The sequence below is a fragment of the Phyllostomus discolor genome, chromosome 8 (assembly GCF_004126475.2).
Source record: "Phyllostomus discolor isolate MPI-MPIP mPhyDis1 chromosome 8, mPhyDis1.pri.v3, whole genome shotgun sequence".
Lineage (NCBI taxonomy): Eukaryota > Metazoa > Chordata > Mammalia > Chiroptera > Phyllostomidae > Phyllostomus > Phyllostomus discolor.
In genome coordinates this window covers 74609002-74633892 of record NC_040910.2, presented here as the reverse complement: position 1 = coordinate 74633892, position 24891 = coordinate 74609002, and the positions used below count along the sequence as shown (strand labels likewise).

The 24891-nt window shown below is 58.6% G+C and overlaps 1 protein-coding gene across 2 annotated transcripts in view; it reads right to left on the bottom strand.

Moving 5' to 3' along the window:
* Positions 1-14896, bottom strand: part of ATP2A3 (ATPase sarcoplasmic/endoplasmic reticulum Ca2+ transporting 3) — a 34194-nt gene extending 19298 nt beyond the window's left edge. For both annotated transcript variants that reach the window (XM_036033248.1, XM_036033247.1), the window contains exons 1-8: positions 14608-14896; positions 4795-4812; positions 4456-4538; positions 2950-3054; positions 2652-2790; positions 2297-2377; positions 2123-2208; positions 120-584 (exon numbers count right to left, since the gene is read on the bottom strand). In XM_036033248.1, coding sequence (XP_035889141.1) covers positions 120-584; positions 2123-2208; positions 2297-2377; positions 2652-2790; positions 2950-3054; positions 4456-4538; positions 4795-4812; positions 14608-14725 — 1095 coding nt within the window. In that variant the 5' untranslated portion in view covers positions 14726-14896. The remainder of the gene's footprint in view (positions 1-119; positions 585-2122; positions 2209-2296; positions 2378-2651; positions 2791-2949; positions 3055-4455; positions 4539-4794; positions 4813-14607) is intronic.
* Positions 14897-24891: the final 9995 nt, after the last annotated feature.

Here is a 24891-nt window from a genome sequence, read left to right as displayed (position 1 = left end):
AGGTTCCCTCCTCCCTCCTCAGCCAAGGAGTCAGGGCGAGACCCAGAGGAGGGAGCCCAGCCTGCGGGGCATCACATGGCAATGCTGTGGGACCCCAGCCACCCACTGCGGGCACTCACCCGGCAGACAGACATCTGATTGGTGGTGAGCGTGCCTGTCTTGTCGGAGCAGATGACCGAGGTGCAGCCCAGGGTCTCCACGGAGGGCAGGCTGCGCACGATGGCGTTCTTGCGCGCCATGCGCCGCGTGCCCAGCGCCAGGCACGTAGTGATGACAGCAGGGAGGCCCTCGGGGATGGCGGCCACAGCCAGCGCCACAGCAATCTTGAAGTAGTACACTGCGCCTCGGAGCCAGGAGCCACCATGTGCGGGGTCGGCGAAGTGACCGATGTTGATGACCCACACGGCCACACAGACCACAGAGATGGCTCGGGACAGCTGCCGCCCAAACTCATCCAGTTTCTGCTGCAGCGGCGTCCGCTCTGGCTCCACAGCCGCCATCTGGCTCCGGATCTTGCCCAGCTCCGTGTGCAGGCCTGTGGCCACCGCCACACCCACTGCCTTGCCCGACGCGATGTTGGTGCCCTGGCCGAGGGGAAGGGCTGTTACCACCTGGGTAAAGGCCCACACCCCTGGCTCCTTCAGGCCAGGGTGGGGCTCTTGTCCCCCTGCCTGGCTTTCTTTTCCTCCGTGTCACTTAGTGCTCCTGGACTCCTGCAGCTCTGTGGTGCTGAGCTATTGCTCTCATCCCCATGACAGAACCAGCTCTGTGAAGGCAGGGACCTGGGCCAGCGCCACGTCCCCAGGGCCCAGCACCAGGCCAGTATTGACAGTATCACCAACCAGCACCGCGTAGCACCAACCCAGCAAAACACGCTCTATAAACAAAGCAGCCATGCAGGAATGTGACTGACTGCAATCCCAAGTCACTGTAAACCACCCGTAAATATTTACTGAAGAATCCAGGAAACTTGACCTTAAGTCCATCCACTCCCAAGGTCCCAGCAAAGTCCCAGGCAGCCAGGATTTAAGGGCCCGTGTGAGGGCCGACCAGCCTTGAGCCTCCCTGTCCTCTTCTGAAAAACGGTCCAACAGAGGCCTGAGACACAGCTGCTCCGCGGAGGCTAATTACTCAGTGCCCCCTCGGAAGGGCGCACTGTGCTGAGGTGGGGGAGAGGGTGGGTGCTGGCGGCAGCCTCGGCTTCTCTTCCGCCCTGATGGTACAACTCCTGCCCCCACCTGCAGGCCCCTCAGCTACGGAGATGGCCTGCAGTTAGCCAGAGCCTCCTCCTTAAAAAGCTCCCTAGTGACAGTTGCTGATCCCTGAACATGCCCCCTAGAGCCCCCTCCCTGCCCTCCCAAGGCCTCCCTGTGTCTAGGCAGGTTGCTGTCCTCAGGAGGAACTCTGGGTGAATACCGTTTTCTCCATTCCTTTCACTCCTGAGGAGGCTCTCCAGCCTGTTACAACTCAGTGCCCTGGGCCACTGCCAAGGACCTGAGCCATCCTGTGCGTGGCTTCCGTGCTCGGCTTCAGGCTGCTTCCCAGCCGCCTGTGAGCATCCCTAGTTAAGCCCCCCTGAGGCCCCGGGGCACTCCCACTGGCTGTTCCCATCACTCTCCCTGAAAACAGCCAGGGGAGCCTGGAGGAGTGACTTGGGGTGGTTTTCCCATTGGAGAAATGGACTATTCCTGCCACCCTTCACCACTTTGGCAACCCTCTTCCCTCTAGAAGATTCTCCATTCAGTGACTACAGGGAACCTCCACCCCTCTCCGGATTAAGGTAGGATAAGCAGGTAAGAGGAAAAGCTCTGGAGTCAGAATGTCTAAATGCACATCCCAGCTCTGCCACTCAGTGGCTGTGTGACCTTGGGCCACTTACATAACGTCTCTGTGCCTGTTTTCTTGCTGGAAAATGCAGTTAACAAGAGCACTTATTTCAAAAGTGTTGTGAGGATTGAATCAGTCAGGACAGGCACAGCCTTTCCTAAACACAAACTATCATTTTACTCAAGTTTGTATGTATTGTCGATAATTGATGAGGTCCTTCCCTGCAGGGCTTTAACTGACTCATCTGTGTTTTTCTTTTTATTACCATTGTCCAGGCCAAGGCCCAAGGACTTACAGAAAACAGCATGTTCTTCTTGTCCTGGTTCACAGCTCTGGGGTCTGGGATGGCGTCTGTGTGCTTGGTCACGGACACTGATTCGCCTGGTCGTGGAATCAGAAATAAGAAGCCCACATGAGGACACCCCCATCCCCTGACCCAGCCCCCACCTGGCGCAGCTCCGGGCCTCACCTGTCAGGATGGACTGGTCCACTCTCAGTGTGGTGGACTTGATCTCAATGAGGCGGAGGTCAGCGGGCACCTTGTCTCCCACTGTGGAGAAAGGACGGCCTGGCTGAGTGTGGCTCTGAGCACCGCCCTCTGGGAAAGCCCAAAGGAACCAAGGCTGGGGCTGGGAGGTGGGGCCCTGGGCTGTGATCCCTCAGGTGGACCCTGTCCCCATCCCCTGGCCCGTGGTCTCACCTGTCCAACAGAGTTTGGGCCAAAGAGCTTTGGAGAGATCACATACACAGCCAGAAAGATGGGGGTACAGAGAGGGATATGCTTGCCAGCATCACATGACAAAAGAAAGAAGCCCCCAACACACCCGCCACTTCCACGATGTCTCCAGGGACGATGTCCCGTGCGCGGACCCTCTGCACACCGGTTCGGTCTGAGCGGATCACCTTGCCCATCTCGGGCTCGTACTCCTTCAGGGCCTCGATGGCACTCTCGGCATTGCGTTCCTGCAGGACCCAAGGCAAGCAGAGGGCTGTCCCTGCCGGCCCCAGCGGGCCACCCTCCTGGAGTGACACCGATGGAGCTGGAAGCAGAAGGACCTGCGGCATTCTAGCACCGAGTAGAAATCACACCCAGCAGCCCGGCCCCACCCCCTTGTCTCCCACCTGCCACACGCCCACGACTGCATTGGCCACAAGGATCAGCATGATGACCAGGGGCTCCACGAAGGCCGTTGTGGTCTCCTCACCCTCCTCAAACCAGGCCAGGACCTGCCGGGATGGGAGCTGGTGAATCTGGGCTGTGCTGTGGGCTAGGGTCTCCTGTCTGCTCCCCTGCTTTGGGGAGGATCCCCTGGGAAGCCCTGGGCTTGGAGAGGGCTGCTCTGAGAAGGCCTCGGCTTAGGACACGCAGTCTCTGCAGCCAGTGACCACCAGAGCCCACGTCCCACCCGCCAACTTCCAGGGCCTCAGGCTAGCAACACAGCCGACACAGCTGCAGGCCTCACTGTCTGCCTGGCTGCGGTTTTCCAAGTGTGGTGCCCATACCGCCAGCTGCAGCAGCAGCAGCAGCACCTGGGGACTTGTTAGAAACGCAATTCTCGGGGGCCACCCCAGACCTCCAGCAGTGTTTCCACAAACCCAGGGAACCCTGCTACAGGCTCACACTTGAAGTCCGATGGCCAGAGAAACATGATTCCAGCCAGAGCCCAGGCCTGATGACAGGAGACCCAGTTCAAGTCTCGTTCCCTCCTCTTGGCCTAACTAGGTCCTTGTCACTGCCCCCCACCCCCACCCCACAGCATCAGTGTGTCCATCTATACCGGCACCCTTTGGGCTTGCCCATTTTAGGATAGACTTTTTCTCTGTAAGAGTCCTCATTTTCCACCAGGACAGTGAGTGACCAGGAGGCCGGACACCTGGCTGGAGGGGAAGGGTCAGTCCCACCAAGGGCCCCTGCTGTCCCACCACTGCAAGTCACCAAGACAAGGTCTACTCCCCGGCCCTGCGGGTGCCAGGCGAGAGCAGGAATCCTGCCCACCCTCAGGCTCTTTGCTGCTCAGTCACCAATGACAACCATGGTCCCCTCCCCACCACCCCATGCTGGCCCCTTGTCCTTCGGGCCGGGAGGGGCCCAAACAGGGGGATTGGGCCAGAGCAAAGGGGCGCAGCAGCCCCAAGGAGGCTACACGGGGCCCAAAGTCTTCTGTGGGGCACAGAGGGTCACAGAACGGGCTCTCAGCCAAGGTGGTTTTGTTTCCTGGGGGCACCTGGCAACCTCTGGAGACTTGCAGTGGCACAGCTGGGGGCACCACTGGCATCCGGTGGCTGGAGGCCAGGGATGCTGCTAAATACCCTGCAGTGCACAAGACGGCCCCAGACGAAGAGCCAGCTGGTCCAACGTGCAGCAGGGCCGAGGCTGAGAGACTCAGCACTGAAACAGGGAGGGGCAGGGGCAGGCGCTCCGACCGCCAGGGTGGGACAGATGGGAGTGGGCTCCTGTGGGCGTGGGGGGCTGCAAGGAGGGTCCACGAGCAAAGCTGACATCTGAGCGGGGCGGGGCCAGGGATGCCGACAGCTGAGGGACAGCCCTGCGTCCAGAGCCTGCGCACTGCCCCGGCCTGGCTCCCCTCCCACCGGCTGCCTGATGCCTGGGACCAGAGCCCTACTTACAAAGGAGACCAGGGCGGCCAGCAGCAGGATGCGCACCAGAAGGTCCTCGAACTGCTCCAGCACCAGCTCCCACAGGGACTTGCCTGGGAACGGGGACGCGGGGTGAGGCCTGGCCCTGGGCGGGCCGGCCTGCCTTCACTGAGAGCTGGGTCAGCGGGGAGCCCACCGGGCCTACTCCCTCCCTGCCATTCAAAGAGGGAGAGCCCGAGGCCTCGGGAGGCCTGGGCAGGCGCCCTCAGTGGGGCCTCACTCTGTCGGGGAGGGGGAGAAACAAGGTGGCAGTGAATGGCCCATGGGTGTCGCCCAGCAGTCTTGCAGCCCGCCCTGCGCAAGCCTCACCTTCCTCCGTCGGGAGCTCTGCAGGGTCCAGCGGCCACGGGTGCGAGAGGAGACAAGAGACAGCTGAGTCACACAGTGGGGCCTTGGGGGCCTCCAGGCAGCCCCTCCCACTGTGCCCGCCTGGACCTGCGGGGGTCCAGGCGCGCCCCACAGCCCTCTGAAGTCGCACACCGAACGGTCTGCGCCCAGAGGCTCCCACTCCCTCCACCGAGTGCCCCCCAAACCCCACTCTGGTTGGGGAAGGCCTGGTGTGGCCTGGCCCACCTGAGGACAAGACCAGAGCCAGGACAGCGCTCCCAGACCCTCCAGTCCAGCCCCTCCCCTTAGCACGGAGGGGAAACTGGTAAACTGGATAAGGGGCCCCGAGGTCACACAGCGAGGCAGTAGCCGCCCTGCATGGCTCTTTCTCAGATGGCTGCCCAGTCCTGTTCAACGCCCCCACCTCCACCCCTCAAGTTTCAAACACTGGCCTGGGCTGCCTCTGACACATCGGCTCTTCCAGGACCCCCAGGACCTCTGCAGCACAGCCAGCCCTCTGAGCCCCACCCCACCTGGGTGCTTCTCAGACACGGCCACAGCAGCCAGCATTGCAGGCAGTGAGGAGGCTTGCACGCTCCGGCTCCCGGGGCCCGGCCTGAACAAGCCCTGCCTCCTTGCGCTCCCACAGGCACGGACGCGGCGGCAGCACTGGCATCACCCAGGAGCTGGTTCAGACTCTGAGGCCCCACTCCAGGCTGCCTCTCTCTTCCTCCTCCTCCTCCTCCTCGACACAGGTCCTTGCACTGTCTACCTGTTTTTGGCTTGAGTACCCACCAATCGTTTTTTCCCGTGGGAGCCCTCTCCCAGACCACCTGTTGGGAAGGTCTGGGGTCTGCACCCGGTCACTGACCCGTGGGGAGTGTCGAGCAGCCCACTGGACTGCAGGAATCCAGGAGGGAAACATATAACCTAAAAATACACTTTCTAGCATTTTCGCCAAAGTCCTATTTTAGGCAACGGCTGACATTTTCCGTGGAAAATGTAATCTCCAGTGTCCTGCGTTGAGATTAAAATCAAACAGACTTTTTCCTTCTGATCTATTTAGCTGCAGAGAACAGGAAAGGTGGGGGGGAGGCCAGGCCTGGTTCCTGGGCCAGTTCTGCAATGGGGCAGGGTCCTTAGAGGTCGTGCCAGCCACACCTCGGCCGGGCCCAGAGCAGGGGCGGCTTCAGGGCGCACATCGGCCTGCTCCTGCCCGCGCCTCGGCGGGTTTCTTCAGGGCTCCTGACCAAAGGGAGGTGACCTGTAAGTCTCACCTAAACTCCTCCTGCTGTCTCCCGCACCCCTCCCTCCGGCAGGCACCTAGTGCCCAGGCCACCACCTCCCTTAAGGCATTTTCTATAAATATTTTATTTATTTATTTTTAGAGAGGGGGGAAGGGAGAGAGAAAGAGAGGGGGAGAAACATCAGTGTGTGGTTGCCTCTCATGTGCGTCCCCCACTGGGGACCCTGCCTGCAACCCAGGCACCTGCCCTGACTGGGAATCGAACCGGCAATCCCTTGCTTTGCAGGCCGGCACTCAACCCACTGAACCACACCAGCCAGGGCCCTCCTTAGGGCATTTTTTTCTGGGCAGGGGCAATGCCTGAGGTTGGGAAGCACGTCATGGGGCAACATACCAGCTCCAGTGCCCCTCAGGCCACCCCCTCCCTGACCCTCAAGTTCTTTCTCTACCCTCCCACGTGGGTCTCCCTTTCTGTGCTCTGACCCTCCAGCTGACCCAGGGCCCACACTTTGGTGGCCAGTAAGCTGTTTCCCAAATGCAACAGGCCCCTGAGTAACACATCATTTCATCATAACGTTGAGGAGATGCCGTGGGAACTTAGATCTTGTTTCTATCAACGAGCCCAGGGTAAAAGTGATCTCGTTATACGTCATTTCCCCAGTGTCCAGACCCTATGGACGTCAGGTGAGAACTGAAGTACTTCGGATTCTCCCTCCGTGTAGGCACACAGCAGGCGGCAGCCCCCGACCCCATGCAGCTGGGGAGGAGAAGGGCCTGTGCCAGCTCCGGGCTGCCGCACTGAGCTGCGGGGTGACGATGGATGTGTCCCATAGCCGCACTGCCCCACACAGTGGCCACGGCCACATGTAATGATTGAGCACTGGGAAGGTGGCTAGTGTGAATGAGCAGCTCAATTTTTGTTTTTAATTTTAAATCTTGCTTAATTGTTATTCATTTGCATTTAAATAGCCACACGAGGCTAGTAGCTGCTGTGTTGGACAGCACAGGTTAGGAGTTTTTTGTCTTTCTGTGAGAGGCTTCTGCTCTGTGAACCGAGTCGCAGAGGGTGGGAGACACAGAGCCCCGAGACGGCCTGCCGTGGACACACACACACACACATACACACAGAGTGAGCAGTGACCTCTGCTGTTTTAGGCCTTTGAGATTGGGGGGTTGTTACAACAGTATAGCCTGGTTGATCCTGACTGATACTCCTTTCTCTCCAAACCTGGCTTCTACCACAGGGCTCCCCCACTGCCCCCACCCACTGTCCCTGGGGGTGCTCAGACAGCCATAGGCCTCACGGATAGCCTGCCCTTCCCACACCTATGTGTGCTCCTGACCCGCCGGAGTGTCTGGGCCCCTGGGGGCTCTGAGCCTCATGGGGACGACGGAGGCCCACCTTACCCTGGAGGGTTGCTGCGAAGACTATCCTTAATATTAGTAAGAGCCCCATTTACTGAGCATTAGCTGTGTACCAGGCAGCATGCCGGTGCTCCACCTCCATCACCTCCAAAGGTGAGGGGGAGGTACTGTGTGTGCGCATGGGCAGAGGTGCTCCGTGACAAAGTACAGCAGAGCTGGTGGGGCTCCGTGTGTGGGCACCACGCTGGCTCCTTGTGTGAGGGGCTCCCCTGTGAATCGCAAACAGCCTGAGGAGGAGGGCTCCATCACTATTCCCACGTCACAGAGCAGACGGCCGAAGCCCGGGGAGGCTGGGTGAGTCGCTCATGGTCACACAGCTGTGACATGGGCGTGGCAAGGAGGTCCGAGCTCAGGCGGTCTGGCGCTCAAACCCCTGCTCCAGACCTCCTGCACTAACCCCTGGACTGTCCTGCCTTCTCACCCTGGGCCCTCTCAGCGGAGACGGCCTGAAAAACATGGTGTCCCCTGTCCCAACAACCGTTGGGCAGAATGCTCTCATCCCATCACCTGGCTCATCCCCAACTGTGGCCCCAGAGCCACTAGCCAAAACCATCCCTGTCCCAGGGCTATGCTGTCCTCACAGGGGGTGTTTGGGGGTTACCAGGCCCTGGCAGCTCAGTCCTGGTCTGCTTCAAACACCAATCCTGCCAGCACCCTAGACGACCAATTCTCCTCTCACATGACCAAGTCCCAGGGCTGTGGAGCGCCGTCCCAGCCCCTCCTCAGGCATCCCTGCAGGAAGCTGGTTCCCCTCTGCTATCCGACCAGGCTGCATGTAGGGGGGTGGAAGGGTTGAGCCAGTTCCCCTTGAAATGGTGGCACCGCACCCTCAGCAGTGCCAGATGCCCCTTTGTTAAACGGGGAGAAGGCCCCACCCTGCCCACCTCTGGGTGCTGTCCACCAGGCTGCACAGGCAAAGGCAGTAACAAGAGGTGCTGCTCCCTCCCAGGTCCCCGCTGGGCCAGCTCAGGGGCATGCAACCCCCACCGTCCTTCTGGGATAGCAGACCTCTGGACCTCTCACTAAGGGCCTCTCCCAGCCCACCTCTGCTCTGGGTCACTGATGCCAGACTGAGCGGGCCCAAGCCCACAGATGCCTGCTGTGGGGCTGGCCTGGGCGAAGGGCCTGGGAGTTAGCCTGGGTGGCCAAAGAGGATGTGATCAGAGAAGACCCCTGGCTTAGAGCAAGGAGTCTGGTCCAGAGGGCTTGACTTCAAATCTTGTTCTATGTCTTGGTAGTTCTGTGACCCTTCTCTGTGCAAAATGGGGATAATCACTATCTTATAAGGGTGGTGTGAAGATTAAATGGCATGCTATGCAATAAAACACTTAGAATATGCACAGCACACAGTGCACCCTCAATAAACATAATAGTAGTTATTACAATGTAAACTCCATACAGTAGGACTTTATTAAGTGCAATGTCCCTCGCACCTGGCACAATCCATAGGTGCTCAATAAACATCTAAAAATGGTCCTAAGCCAGGTGGCTCAGTTGGTTGCAGTGTCATCTCGTGCACCAAAAGGTTTCGGGTTTTGTTCCTGGTCAGAGCACATACCTGACCAGGTATGTCAGGTTAGATCCCAGTTGGGGCACGTATGGGAGGCAGCTGATAGATGCTTCTGTCTCACATCTCTCTCTCTCCCTCCCTCCCTTCCTCTCTCTCTAAAATCTATAAACACATCCTGGGTGAGAATCAGTAAAAAACAAAATTTGTGAATGAATGACCTTGTCTCTGCTCGGCTTATAGGCCTTGAGTGGCTCTCCCTAGCCTGCTGAATACACACCAAACTTAGCATGGCCTTCAAGGCCTTCCTACATCGGCCCCAGCCTGCCCATCCAGAACCGCTCCCCTATCTTAGACATATGTCCATCCATCTGCCAGCCAAGCATGGCACCTCAGGGTTGCCACCACCTCCCCTGGTGTTCCCTTCCAACGCTTTGCTGGGGCCATTCCTCCCGTGCAGGACACGCTTTCCCATCTCCTCATCTAAGCCCCAGCCTCCAGGAAGGCTTCCAGGGCAAAAGGCCCCTCCCCTGACCACCCCGCCCTGCTCTCACCAGTCCTCAGTATGGGGGTTGCCCCACCTGACTGGGGAGCCTCCAGGGCAGGGAGGAGCTGAGTCACCACTGCCTCCACCACACGGGAGCTTTGCAGAGTTGTTTACTCAGTCGCCCAGAGCCCAGGAGAAGGTGGGTATGGGGCCAGGGCTGCCCCCAGGCTCCACCACCACCTGCTCCCCTAATTCCCCCTCTTGACTTCTTCCTTCTCACAACATTGGAAACTGGTATTGCAGCTTCTAAATGTCAGTCCCAGCCGGGAGAGGCAAGAGCTCACCAAGGTCTTCCTCAAAGGTAAATTTACAAAGCAATTAAATTGTCACTTGCAGAATAAGGAAGAGGCCCTAGCTGGGCAGCCCCGCCCAGCCCACCTGGCCCTGCCCAGGTCTCCAGGGCCCACCTAGAGTGGACAGCCTGGCCTGGCGCTGTAGGGGGCCTTGGGAAGCGTGTGGGCTCCACAGGGCCCACAGCCTGCTTGGTCCATCTGGTACTAAAAGCACCCCTGCAAAGGCGCTGCTCAGTATCAGTTGCCAGCTGAGCTGTGGGCAGACCTGGCTCTGCCTCAGGGAGCTCCTGGTGCAAGGGGCTGGGGGTGGGGTTCTGAGGACACAGGCCTGATGTGGTCCCTGGGGAGGGCGCTAAGTTTGTCCAACAAGGGCATGAAAACCAGAGTGAAGCCTGAAACTCCTGGAGCTTCCAAATCCCTGCAGACAAGTCACGGCCTCTCAGGTCCAAGAGTCCTGTCGCATCTGCAAGGCCCCGAAGGGGTCTCAGGGTCCCATCTGTGCCCTACAGAGGATGAGGAGTCCACAGAAAGGCAAGTCCGCCTGAGGCTGGCAACTCAGACCGCTCTCCCTCCCCCTTCCTGCCTGGCCCCACTCCACTTGGCCTGGTTTCTGTGGTCTTCCCAAGAGTTCCAGCGGCCACGTGGAGCCATGCTAAGGGCAGGAGATAAGACCACAGCTGACACTGCTGGCGGGAATCTAGATCATCCCTCCCACCCGCCACCCTGGACCCCAAGCATCCACTGAACAAATGGGCTGCGTGAGGCCCATGACGCTGGCTCCAGCCCCCATCACAGCTCCTCCCCCAGCACCCCTGAAAAGAGACCACCCCAGGAGACCTCCCGGGATCTCTCCTGACTCCCACCTCACTGGGCTTGCCAGGGCCCTTGGGTGTTGGCCCACTTAGCAGGACGTGCCCTACCCAGTCCTGCCTCCTGCCCTGGCTCGCACCCAGCCAAGGTGATGGGCAGCCCGCGCACGGACACAGGAAATCGAATGGCTCCTAAACACAAGAAAACTGCCCAGCTCGACTGGGAAGCAGAGGAATGCAGAGTAAAGCCGTGGAGGACTCTCTTTCGTCAGACTGGCACGGGTTGGAACGCTCAATAATGCACTGCCGCGGTGAGGCAGCGAGAGACAGGCCGGCCAGTGGGGGCAACGTTTCGGGGAACAATCTAGCAACAGCTGTCAAAAGTGAAAACACACATGCCCTTTGACCCAGCAACTCCGCTTCTAGGAATTTATCCTTTGACGATATTCACAAGTGAGTGAAAGAACATGGGGTCAAGGATACGCCTTGCAGCACGCAGGACGGTGGCTGCGAGCAAGCCCGGCTGATGAGATGCTGGGACAGCCACACGGTGAAACCCTGCAAAGCTACTGGGAAGCCCAAGGAAGCTCCACATGGCACCACCTCCAAGAGTGGCTGTCACATGGGAAGCAGGGGGGAAACAGCTCTAGCAGTCCACTCCTCTGTGTAAAAAATTCCTGGATCATAGATCCAGACCTGTACCTGCACAGAGGATCTTGGGAAGGGGCGGGTGCTGGATACCGGGTGGGGTGTGGTTGGGGACAGGGCTGGGAAACTACTGTGTATCTTTGTTCCCTTTTGAACGTCATCCTGAACGCACCTTTTTATTCAGAAAATAAATTTAAAGGCTGTGGAAAGGCCCCGTCCCCTGGGGGCTCTGGGACCTGCAGAGGAGGGCGGGCCCACACCAGGGGCGGGGCATCTGGCTCACAGCCATGTCAGGGACCTCGGAGGACACATCTCTAGACCGGGTTTGGGACAGCTGGTGTTTTGTGTGGGGGAGACTGCTGGCTGGCCTACTTGCTGATGGCACAGCGGAGGCCCCCACTCCCAGCTCTGAGGTCGGTGGGGTGGGGGGGAAGGGGTGGGGGGGAAGGGGTGGGGCAGGCAGGATCCCCAGCCCCGGCCTCCTGCTGGCAGAATTTGCAAACTTCAGGACTTAAGCAAATGACTGCCTTGTGGTTTCCAGTGCTAACGACCTCACAGGTGCATAGATTCCTGGGGTTGGGGTGGCGGACACCAGTCCCTGGGGTGTTCCCCTCCACCTGCAGTCCCCGCCCACCCCACCACTCAGCTTCTGGCCCAAAGCCACACTGATCCTCTTCAGCTGCAAAGAGGGATGGTCTGGTGCATAGGAACACTCACTATGACGTGGGTCCTACTGTAGCCTCGCTTATGATGAAGAAACCGAGGCACAGAGAGGCAAAGTCTTATCCAGGATCACACAGCTATGAAGGGGCAGAGCTACAGTCCAACCCCCATCAGCCCCACCCTAGAGGCTGCGCTGGTAGAGATGGCAGGACACCATGCCTCCCCCTCAGGCCGGAGTGGGGCAGGGAAAGCATGAAGCCGGCAGGGGCCACTGACTCCCCTCCCCTCCCCTGACCATTTCCAGAGCCCTGGAATGCTTCCGGAGGAGGGGCCATCAGCAACCAGAGAGGAGAGCCCTCCAGGGTTCTGCAGGGGCCGGGAGCAAAGCTGGAGTAGCTCCTGCTTCTCAGACCCCAAGTGCTAGCATGGGCACCAACACCAGGGCCCCACAGACTGTGACTCCCTTGAACAAACAGGGAAAGTGAGGCCCAGAGAGGGATGGGCGCCCAGTAGTAGCTCCACCACTTGCTCTGTGACCTTGGGCATGTTGTCTAACCTCCGGATGCTTCAGTTATCTCCTCTGTAAAATGCAGATGACAACAGTGGTTTTCAGGAAGAAATAAGAGATGAAAAGTGCTGAGAACAGTGCCTGGAACATAGTAAGTGCTCAATGAACATTAGCTTTTATTATTACTACTATGAAAGCACAGAGAGCCCTGGCTGGTGTGGATTGAGTGCTGGCCTATGAACTGCAAGGCCACTGGTTCGATTCCCAGTCAGGACACATGCCTGGGTTGTAGGCCAGGTCCTCAGTTGGGGGTGTATGATAGGCAACTGATTGAGTTTCTCTCCCTCTCTTTCTCCCTCCCTTCCCCTCTCTCTAAAAATAAGTAAAAAAAAAAAATTAAAAGAAAGCTCAGAGAAACCAGGGGAGCCATCACTGGCCCTCCCAATTTTCCCAATGCTCATACCATCCCCCCCACACACATCCAGCTCTGCAGACCTGCACCACACCCACATCCTTATCCCACCTCACACAGAGGCTCAGTGCCCAGGGCACCTGGACCAGACAAAAGAACGTGGGGAGAGCGAGGGACTCCCTCCTTCCCAGTCAGTCCCTCTTCTGCTAGACCAACAAGGACATGGGGGCCAGAAAAAAGAGTGGGGTTGGCCAGTGTCACACAGGACAGAATGTGTGTGATCCTGGAGGCAGAACCAAGGGCTGGGTCTCCAGTTTCCCTTGGAAATCAGGACTCCCAAGCCAGAGGCCACTGCGGCACAGAAGGGGCTGTGGGCCCCCAAACCTGCTGCCCAGACCCCCACCTCCAACCCAGGGCTGGGGACAGGCCCCGCTGTCCGCCTGGCCCGCAAGGACGGCACCCTCCCTGCCAAGTCACTAATGGGGGAGATTAAATAATATTTATCTCCCGAGTTCCTCCCACAGCGCAACTAAATATAGCAACTAATTTTTTTGAAAAGGGATTTCTGCTCCAGAAAGATAATATTTATATAAGAGGTGGTTTTTATAAACCAATACAAGACCCAAAGCTCCCTTTCTGACAGCTTTTCCTAATTTTCAGCCAGTTCGGAGCCCTGAGACTTCAGGCCAGCACACCTTGCCCTCTGGCTGGCTGGGAAACCAAGTCCCCAAGTACCAGCTGCACTTGGCCATGGACGGGACCTTCCTGGCTGGACCCCTCCCACTCTGGGGGTGGACGAAGGGAGTGAAAAGTCCTGCCTGGAAGCCACTTGGGGTGGGGACCTCCACACCTTCCACCCTCACAGGGCCTCCAAATGGGCTAGGGACACTTCTGGACGGTACCTGGCACTAGCTGTGCCTTTTGGCAGATGGAGAATCCCACACCCCTTTGAAGATGAGTGAGAAACGATCTTCTCCCACCCAGACAGCAACAGCGTGGGGGCGCCCTCCCGCCCAGACACCGGCAGGCACGCTCCGGGTCATCCAGGAGTGAAAGGCCTCCCCAGGCAACTCCCTGAGTGAGGCCTTGAATCTGCCACCCGCCCCAACCCAGGGGGCGGGTCTCTCGCCAAGGCAGTTCAAAGCCCCCACCGGCACCGACTCCCGCCAGCCACATCCGCCTCGGGTTGCAGAAAGAGGAAGACCTGGGGGTGGGGGTGGGGGCACCAAGGCTGCCAGCTGACAAGCTGCACCTTCTGGGCGTTTTATTGAGCCCTCGGGGGAGACCCTGAAGACAGCTGCGGGGATTGAGCCTCAGAGTCCTCCGCTGGTCTCTCGCCAGCCGCCCTCTGGGTGTGCACCTGCACGACCGGGCTCCGTCGCTGACCGCGGATGGGGTGGGCTAAGGCGTGCAGCAGTGGATCGGGCCGGGCTGGAGGTGGGAAGTTTGGAAGGGCTCTGCAGGTCCCTGGGACTGGAGGGAACGGGGAAGGAGAGCCTGGCGTCCCGCCTCCGAACCCGGAACCCGCCCACCCCACCGCCCGCCGCGAAGGTGACCGCGCGGCCTCGTTGGGTGTCCCAGGAGCATCTGCAGAGGTTTCCGGAGCCCTTGCTTCCTGCCCGCCCGCGGGGGCCCGAGAGCTGGGGTGGGTTGCCGCTCCGCGGCCGCGATGCAGGGGGGAAACGAAGACTGCGGTGCGCCCGGCCCCCGATGCCCCTGCCCGGCCCGCGCTCTCACCGTTGGGGCCGTAGCGCTCCCGCGCGCTGGTCACCTGCGCTGGGCTCAGGCCGCCCTCGGCGGTCACCGAGAAGTGGCGCAGCACGTCGGCGGCAGGGAGCAGGTGCGCCGCCTCCATGCCGCCCGCCCGGCCGTCTGCGCCGTCGGCACTGTCGAGGCCGCCTCTTTGCGGGGCTACTACGCGAGGCGTTAGGGGCGAGGGCCCGGGAGGGCGCCGCGCGAGGCCATGTCCGCGCTGGGACCTTCCCCGACGGCAGTGACAGCAGCAGCCAAGGCCTGCACCAGGATGCTGCGCTCCGGGCGCCCTCCCCGGGGCGGGGCGGCGCGGGGCCCGCCCCCGCACTCACAGCCCTTCCGGCCGCCCTCGGAGCCCGCCGCCCCGCCTCCGCAGAGTCCTAGGGAGCGGAGGCCGGGCCACCCGCCCATTCTGCAGAAGAGGGAACTGAGGCCTCCGGCGGGGAGCGCACGGAACTTGGGGAAGCCAAGGGCCGGTAGCCCGGAGGGGCCTTGGCCCCTGTCCACAGAGCTCCGGGTGCCTCCAGGTGCCAATAGCCAGACGAACTTCGGAGCACGGGGTCTCTGATTTGCCTTCCTAGACTGCAAATGGAGTTGTCCCAAGAGGCGTTTGCCACCCAACTCGAATTCTGCAGACCCTAAGCTTAGAGGGAATCCAGAAGGCCTGTGAATAAGCCTGTCTCCTCCAGAGGAGATGCTTGGTGTTTTTTTCTCTTCTCTTACTTCTTTTCCAAATGTCCGGTGATTAGTGCTTATTCCTCATACAAGCAGAACTTCTGAACAATGAACCAGTATATAAGAAAGCAAACCAGTGTGTTACCTTAGATGCACGCCCTCACCCTAGCAGGAAATGTAACTGCCGGGTGGGGGTGGGGCTCCCTAGAGATGCTTGAAGGGTAGAGTGGAGGCCTCTGGCCAGGGTCCCCAGGGAGAGAGGCCCCAGCCTGAGGAGGGGAGGGCCAGAGGAACCCCCTCCAGTTCCCCATGAGTTCAAGCCACTTCGGGGGTGCCAGAGATGGGGCTGCAGTTCAGGGAAGCAAGCTGCGGGGAGGCAGAATCACTCACCGTGCCATCCGGAGGAGCAAAGAGAATAGTCTGCTTGCACCCCCTCCAGCCTGAGAAGCCGAGCCAGTCTCACCCCACTGGCCATCTTACCCCCATCAACTTGACCTCTTCTGTCCAGAGCTTCAGCCTCTGGGATCCACCTTGGCTGCACAGGGTCATAGATTCCAGGACTGAGCCCACCCAGACAGGTGTTCAGATCCCAAGGCCTACAGGGCCTCTGCAGCCAGAAAGCTTCCCCAGGTCCCGCAGCCACACACACACACACACACCCCTGACACACACAGACCTCAGCTTCCAGCCTGGCCGTGGGCTGCTGAGCCTTGCCCAGACCATGTGTACCCCCAGCTTCTGTCCTCCTCCTTCCAGGACAGCGCAGGGGTGCTCATCCTCTGTGTCCCCTTTGCTGTGCCTGCTTGAGCACAGACATTCAGTGATGACCCCATGGACCAAATGATCCAGCCTCTCACTGCCTGGATGGGTCATCAACACCGACACCCAGGGCCTCAGCGGGGCCTCGGCCTTTGCCTGCCTGTGGAGGCAGGGGATCGCTGGCGTTTTGGCTGTGGCTCCTCCTAGCCTGACATTTCAGATCTCGAGTCCAATACCCCCAGTATTTCCTCCCGTCCCTTTCTTCTCTCGTCACCATAGTCCATAAAGATAGCCCCATTTGTATTCCTAAACTGCCAGGGAAAATGTCAGCCAGGACTGGGTGGGGACAGAGCCCTATTGCTCCCTACCAGAGACCTCTCTCCCAGAAACATGGAGCCCTAGGCATTTAAGCAGCTGGGAACCCCTCCCCCTCCCCCACATATACATCCCAGGGGACTGACTCCCCTTGGCCAGGCTCAGGGACCTTAACTCTAAGCCTCTCCCACTCCACCCTACCTCAGGTGTCAGGGTGTTTGCTAGAAGGCAGGGCCAGAAAGCCTACCTGTTTGCTCTGGCAGGCTAGCCTATGTCCTCTTTCTCCAGCCCAGACAGCCCGCCCCACCCGAGTCTGCCTCCAAACCGCCACAGGCAGAGCTGCCAGCCACAGGCCCCCCAACCCTGGCAGGCTTACACACCTGTCAGCGCGCCCACCTGCCCGGCTGCCCCCATGATGACTTCTGAGCATGGCTCCAGTTCCCACAGAATCACACAGTCATTTTACACTCAAACTACCTGTTCAGTTGGGGGTGTGCCCTCCATGATGCCCTGTATCTGTGCCTGGACCAACAGCTGGTGGCCAGGGTGGCATGGTCACAGGCACGCTGTCCAAAGGACAAGTCTATCCTCCCTACCTCCCATCTGTCACGTACACAGAGCTCCAGCCTTGGCAATCTGGCTCTCAGTTGAGAGTATAAGCACTGAGTCAGAGATTATATTGGGAGGGCCGGGGGAGCTAAGACCAGACTTAGAGTGCAGAGCTAACATCATCTGAAACACAGCAGTGGGAGAGCAGAGGGAAGAGCCATGGCCAACGGGAAACAAGAAATTGCGGCAAGGTGCCATATGGTGTCAGAGAGAGAGAGGGAGAGAGACAGAGACTCTTAATGGCACCCAAGTTCCTCAAGAGCCTCTGCTGTACCTCTGCCCTCAGCCCCCCAGGTCCCACAGGGCATGATTCTGTGCCTTTCCCAGGGATCTGCCTGTGTTACAGTTTGACAAGGTCTCTGTCCTTTGCAGTCAAAGGGTGGTGACTAGAGTCAGACAGACCTAGCTTTGAATATGGGCTCAGCCTCTTACAGGCTCTGTGGCCTTGGGCAAGGCATGTCACCCCTCTGAACCTCACCTTGCTCACCTGTAACTATTAGTTAGGGTAAGCCAACTGCTGCAGCAAAGTCACCCCAACATATGTAAGGAGTTGAATAACATAGAAGTTATTTGTCAGGCACAAAAGGTCCAACGCAGGTGTTCTGCTTGGAGGGCCGGTGATACTGAGACCCACACTCCTCCCCATTTGTGGTTCAGCCATCTGCGGTGCAGTTCCGAGGTCACCAGACCCATCCGCATCAAGCCAGCGGAAGGACAAAGAGCGTGGTGGGTAGCAATAGCTATATGAAGCAGTCCAGGAGGTTGTGACATCATGTCCTGTCATATTCCATTTATTAGAATTTAGTCACAGGGCCATATCTAACTGCACAGGAAGCTGGGCGAGATAGTCTAGGTATGCTGGAAAAGAAGAGGAAACGGATCTGGTGAACAGGTAGTCTTAGGCCAGGGTTGATGGGGCAGGTTGCACAGTCAGCATCCATCCTCCTTGCTTGGTTTGCTCTATGAGAATCTTCCCTGTCCCTCTGTCAGTCCATATGGTCCCTAGAGAACTGACTTCCTGTCCTAGATGCAGGGATGGACCTACCCTTTCCTAGCCCATGAGGAGCCTACAACTGCCTGGTCATAGAGATTGATTGGTTCCAGATGATCACGTGACCAGAAGTCAGCCAATCAGAGTCATCGATTTGGATTTTTACTGTTGTCATTGTTAGAATATTGGGGAAAACATTCTTATTCAATTCCTAAAGTGGTGGTGAAGTTGGTATAATGTAAGCTTGGTGCTGCTGGAGGCCACCTTGCCACCATGAGGGTAGAATTTGGCTGCCAGTGCATTGAGGGAGGCCAAGAGATGGAGAAAGGCAGATGTCCGATGACACCTACCTGAAATAGGTCTCTCCCTAGTTTTTTCAGTTATGTGAGTCAGTACATTCCCATTTTAGTTGGGTTTCTGCCACTGGAAAATGAAACAGCCCTTAAAAATCTGTTTGTGGAACTAACGGGTGGATGTTGGTAAAGCAAAGTGTCTAGAAGTAGTACGCGTTCAATAAATAATTCCTGATGTTATGATTAGTGTTTTGAGTATCGGGAGGGACCTGCTGTGGAGACTGAGAAAAAGCAGTCAGCAAAGGGGCTGGAGAACTTAGGAGGACAGAAGGAAGGTTTCCCAGAAACCCCTGCTCTGGGCCTTGCCCTTGAGCTTCACTGGCTGCACCGGGGCCAAGGCCCAGCACTTGGGCCTCGGCCTGGCCACTGAGTTGAGCTTCACCGTGTGCCAGGCCCTGTGCTCACACGCCATCTCACGGACCCCTCACAACAACAGGGCTGGGATGAGCACTATCGCCCCCTCCCCAGGGCTGGCCTCATGGACATGCAGACTCTGCAGTCACACAGGATCCCGGTGTCAGAAAGGCCTGTCCTTGGTTTAATGTGCTGCTGTAGCTGTCTTGAAATTCGTTTTTTATTTTTAAGTCCTTATCTGAGGACCTGCTTATTGACTTTAGAGAGGGGAAAAGGGAGGAAGAGAGAGGGAGAGAAACAGCGATGGGAGAGGGAAGCATCGATCTGTGGCTTCCTGCACACGCCCTAACCAGGGGACTGAACCTACAACCTAGGCATGTGCCCTGACTGGGAATCGAACCCATGACCTTTCACTTTACAGGACACGCTCCAACCAGCTGAGCCAGGGCCAGGGCTGTCTTGCAATTCTTACTCATTTTCCCTCTGAACTTGGGCTTTATAAGCGAAGTCAGTGGAGCATATGTGTGAGCAAGGAGGACATGTGTAACACACTGTCCCCTTCAAACAGAGCATTTGAGATGCTCCGTGCGCCCAGAATTCTGGCAGACTTGTGCTGCTGCATGGGGTTCAGGGAGACTCAAACTGAGTATAAGGGAAGCGTGTTGATGGGTCTACGGCTGCGTGAGTGGAGGTACTGACCAGTGGAGTGAGAAGCCACACTTTCCCTTTGAGCCAGAACTTGCTTCAAAGTCAGGAGGAAGACAGTCGTGTTCTAAGAAACATAGAGGATCATGGAACCCTGCCGTACCTTTCTTCCTCATGTGACTTCCCTGCCCTCACCGGCCACCCACACGAAAAGCGATGCCCCAAAAAGAAAGGGAAAGACAGGCCCCCCAGAGCTCCCTTCCTCGGCCCTCCCTGACTCATCAGCCAGCCGGAGGCAGAGAGTGAGGGGAGGATGTGTGCGTATCAAGAAGTGAAGTAAAACAGTTGAGTGAGTGTTGTGCAGCTTCTCCACAGTTCTGGACAAAACTAAATATGCACGCGCGATGAGCGATGAGATGCTGCTGTGTGATTTTAGCTGCTGCACGTGTGAGTGGGGTGCTCTTCATTCCGCACTTAAAGATGGCATTTCAGAAAATGAAGGTGAGTGGGGAAATTCATGCTAATGTAAATTTTGAATTTTTCTTTCCTTAGAAGGTTAAACAGCAAAAAACAACAAAACAAAATAACACAACACAACACAAAACACCAGGACCAGTAAAGGAGAAACTGCAGAAGAAAAGAAAAGCTTTGTATTTTAGCATCTTTAATGGCACTGCCCCCCTTTACTTACACAGGGGCCCCACTGGTTCACTTTTGCCCGGGGCCCTGCATATCACACAGCCAGCCTGTTCTCTCTTCATAGAAGAAGAAAGGTTCTGAGAGGCCCCAAGGCGACTGATCAGGGCACTCAGCCGGGATTCCACCCCAGCCAGTCTGACTCCAGAGCCCAGGCTCCTCAGTACCCCACCAGCCTGCCTGTGCGGGAGCCCCTCCCAAAGTCAGTGCAGTACAAGGTCAGTGCAGTACAAGGTCAGTGCAGATTTGACTGGGCAGGGAGAGGGTTCTGCAGGCCCCATTGTGCCCGCCCCCTGCCACCTTCTCCTCCTTGGCCTCCCTGCCTCCACTCCCCTCTGTGTATCAGCATGCCTTGACTGAGCTGGTGCTTTCAGGACTTCACTCTTCTGCTCAAGAACGCGCCTTAGCTCCCTCTCATCAGCAGGATGAAGTCCGAGCTCGTCAATCCAGCAACCACAGCCATTCAACAAGAGGCTCCCACTCCTGTGCAGACAAGCTGGTCTCAGAACTCCCCACACTGGCCTTGCACACTCGAGCTTCACCCTCTGTTCGCACTGCTGCCCTGGCCCAGGGTAGTCTCCCAGCTCTCCTCCCTAGAATTCCTCCCCATTTTGGAAACTCAGCTCCTTGGCTGCCCCAGCCCTGTGTGTTCATGCTCTTTCCTGCACACTTGTGACTGGCTCAGAATGAAGTCCATGGATTAAAGCCACCTCTCCTTTGCACATGAGGGGGAACTGAGGCCCAGGGAGAGGGTGGGACTCAGACAGGGACAAGGACCCAGGGAGGCCAAGGCAGAGCTCCCACTGGAACTCCTTGGCCATGTAGCCTGTGTCGATGGCCAGGGCCGGGACTGTCTCCTGCAGGCCAGAGAGTGACCCTGGGATAGCCTGGCCTCATGGGGGCTCTACCCCCACCCTGGGGAAGGGTCTTGAGCAATAATTTGGGGGACAGGTCAGTGTGGGCAGTGGGAGTGGCCAAGGCAATGTCCACCTTTAGAGAAAACAGAGAGACTGGGGTTACCCTCTCCACTGCCCCCCACTTTGGTTTGTAAATGAGTTTCACTCAAGATGCAAATGGCCCTAGAGACCTGGGAATCTCCCTTCCTCTTCCCCAAGGTCTTCGGGCCCACAGAGCAGGTGTCCTAGGCTCCCTCAGACCCTGCCTTCACTGTCTTAGTCTCCACATTCACCTGCTTTGGCAGCTCTCCTCTGGAGGGGGCCTGGGAAGACTGGCTCCCAGCTGTTCAGAGTGGGAGCCCCAACCCAAGTGCTTTTATTTTGATACTTTGGGCTTGGAGACCCTTGTGCAAGTCCCCGATGTACCCCCACCAGTCTTCCTGGGACTGGGGCCCCACTGGGCCTGGGGCCACCCTCCTGCCCTGTGCCTCCAGCCTCTCCCTGTCCTCTAGGATGGGGGCCCCACCCTCTCACTCCCCACTCAGCCCTGCCCCTTAGGGGCTTCCAGCTCCTTCTGCCCACCACCGTCCGTCCTCACCACTGCCTGCCTCCCTGTAGCCACAGTGGGGCCAGGTCTAGGTCCCTGCACACAATGGGAAGGTCGCTTTCGCGCTGCCTCCTCTGCTTCATGAGCAGCCCTCTGCCTCTCAGGGGCTGTTCCTATCTGTCCTTGAGGTGCAGAAGCCGACAGGCCCCGGTAGCCCTCGTGACCCCATCAAGCCCACAGCGCTGTGGCGCTGACTGTCTGCAGACACCCTCGGGGGAAGGCATCTGGCTCTCTACTTGCCTCGGTTCCCAGAAGGTGTCGGGAGGGTGTTGGAATGACCCGAGCCTCTTCCTGGGAAGGGAGCACACTGGCCTCAAGGGCCTGGGGAAGTAGAGGCTTGTCAGTGGCAGGACAGAGCAGGCACCAGGGCTGTCTGCTGGCCCAAGACACCTGGACCATTGTATTTTGTCCTGATGGCCTCCTTCCCCTCGCATCCACCTCTACAGGACCGCCCTGCACAGAGTTGGGGTGGGGGCCGTGGGCCCGGCTGAGCACTCCTCCTCCGCTCCTTGAGGCAACTTCCTGTCCTTGCCCCCTTATCTCCCCGGCCAGGCTGAAGAGAGGAAGTTGTCCTCTCCCTCCCAATGGTGGACGGAGACACCCCCTGGACCTCAGGAAGGGGGAAGCGTATCATGTGAGGGTGTGCCTGCTGCTTCCAGGCCTGCCTCCTCTTGCTGTTGCTACAAGATTCCGCTTCCTAAAGCAGCCACGTTGCTACTCTCCTGCTCAAGTGCCTTCCATGGCTCCCTGTGGTTTTCCCGATTAAGATCACTTTCTCAGCTTGCCAGTCCGATCTGGTACCTCTCCGCCCAGCACCTTGGACTTCGGTCAGGTTCGCCTGTTTTCTCCATCCCTGCTCCAAGATTTACTCCATCCCTGCCTTTGCTCACGCTGTTACCTGTGCTTGCTCCTATCTTTTCCTGTCTAAACCCTTTTCACTCTTTAAAGCCAGTTCAAATGCCACGTTCTTCAAGAATTCCTCTTTGACCCTTTGTGACAGCGTGAAACCTTTGCTTTCTCTGACGCTGTCTCGTTCTAGCCCGCCTCTCTCCCACGGCCTTCAGACCAATGGCTCCCGCTATAGCCCGGCTCATTATTAGATGAATTCTGCTTGAGGCAAAGGCTTGCAGGAGCCTCCAGACCCACTGGCGGCAGCAGGGGTCAGCAGACTGGGGGGCTGAGGGATTTAGAGATCTCCGCCCCCTCCGCCCCTCTGCCTTGTACCCCGGTGGGCCCCTGGGTATCACACTCCTCTTGCCCCGCCCCTTCTCCCGCCCCTTGACGAGAAAGACGCCTACACTCTGGGCTCTCTTAAAATGGATCTGAGGCGGCTTTAAGACCCCACCTTCGCAAGCAGCACCTTATTGGTCAATAAAACTTTCCCTACTCCGAACTCCGGTGTTTTGAGTATCTGCCTTTTGGAATATCGGGCACACAAGCCCTGAATCGGTGACACTGTGAGACAGGAGCCGCCACCTTGTGCCTCTCGCAGCCCCAGCATCTGTGTGCTCCTCCGCGTGTGCCTGAATTCCCGTCTGCAGCCTCCAGCCGGGGTCGCCCTCCCGCACAGCAGCTGCATTTGAACCATTGCAAGGTCTCTAGGGGGGCCCAGGCCTACATGTTACTACAAGTTGCCCTGCAGGGTGGGAGTCTCCTGAGGAGGACTCTGCGTCCACAGCCCTTGTCGCTGTGTGCCGGCACCCGGCGCCTGGTCTGCACCTACTCCTCTCCCAAAGATATTGGTTAAAGGAACACGGTCCTAGCCACGGCAGTAAGAGAAGAAAAGGAAATGAGGTGCAAATACTGGACAATGAAGAAGTGAGTACAATCACATCCTTGAACTGTGACATTTCTGCCATGGGATATCAGAGTTAGCGCCCCGCTGCACGCACAAGGCCTTACCGCCCGGCACGGGCTGGAACTGGCCCAGGGTCACACAGCAGGCTGGATTCCCTCCCAGCGCCAGGCTTCCTTGCCGCAGGGTCTGGCACGAAAGGCCAGTCTGTCTGTTAGCTTCTGGGCACCTCCCCGGGCCCGTGAGGCAAGAGGCCCCGCCCAGCAGGGAGGGGGGCCTTGTTCCAGCCACGCCTGACCAACCTGCCTGTAGGGCCTCAGCTGGTGGTGGGCTGTAAGAAGATAGAACACAAAACCCCCATTTGCCTTGCAAGTTGTTACAGCAGACCAGGCTTGTAAACGTCAAGCATGACTTGAAAAGGAATTCCAGTCTGGGACTTGCTTCCTGGTATGAGGGAAAAGCCTTTGGCCTGGGGGCACCTGAGGATAAGGATCGCCTTGGTCAGTCCCTCCGCCAGAAGGGCTGCCCTTGCCCGTGGTGTGTGAGAACAGAGGCCACTGACTCGGCCTCACCCCAGGGCGCCTGCGGCTGGGGCTGGTCAAGTCCCCAGCAAGGTTCCCCCCCACCCCCACCCCACCCCGGGTGGTGGGGACCCCGGGGGGGGGGGGGGTCTGAGGAAGCCCTCTCCCCTCTGGGCCGGGTCCCTGCGGAGTCAGGCAGCAGATGGTGTCTGGAGCGCCCAGGCCCTTGGTGGGAACTTGTACCCACCACCCACTCCGGCACAAACCAGGGATGAAGTGGCAGGAGGCTCCAGCCTGCCCTGGCTCCAGGGTCGGGGAAGAGGACTCTCTCGGGTCTGTTTGCGGCCCCTGGCTGCCTGTCCACGTGGCACCCATGACAAGCCTGGCCTGTTCTCTACACGCTCGGGCCGGCTGTCCTGACTTTCCCTCCTGAGTGCCCTTCGGGCCTCTCCTGGCCGCGCCAGGGCCCCACCCTGGTGTTCCCTGCGTGGCGGCCAGCCCAGCTCCCTGGGGATATCCTGTCATTGTGGCCCAGAGCCGAGGCGCTGCCTCACCCCAGGTCAGCCCCAGGCCTCTGGGTCCCTCCCGCATCCCCAGGTGGGGCCGAGAGAGAGTAGGGAAGTTGGCAGACGTCCCCAGGTCCCCAGTGGCAGAGCTGGGCGCTGTGCCCAAGACACCTGACGCCTGGGACATGGCCAGCCCCCGGGCAGATGCACAGGTGGGCTCTCTGCCCCGATGCCAGCCCCATGGGTGACCTTGGCATGTCCTCTGCGTCTCTGGGCTCCCTTCCTGAAGCCACGACTTACGGCAGGACGAGCGCAGGCCCCACAGACTCAGGAACCTGTGCGACCAGTGGGCATGGGCCCTTCCAGAGTGGCGGGTGTGCCGGGCTGGCCCTGGGCACCACGGTGGGGCATGAGGTGGGAGGTGACCTTCAGCTGGGCCCCATCTCCTGGCCTCCAACCTCTGCACTCCATGAAAACGCCCAAATTTGCAAGTTGGGCTCCATTTGCCTTTAACTCCCTGGCATCACGCCACCTGGTTTGTGTATCC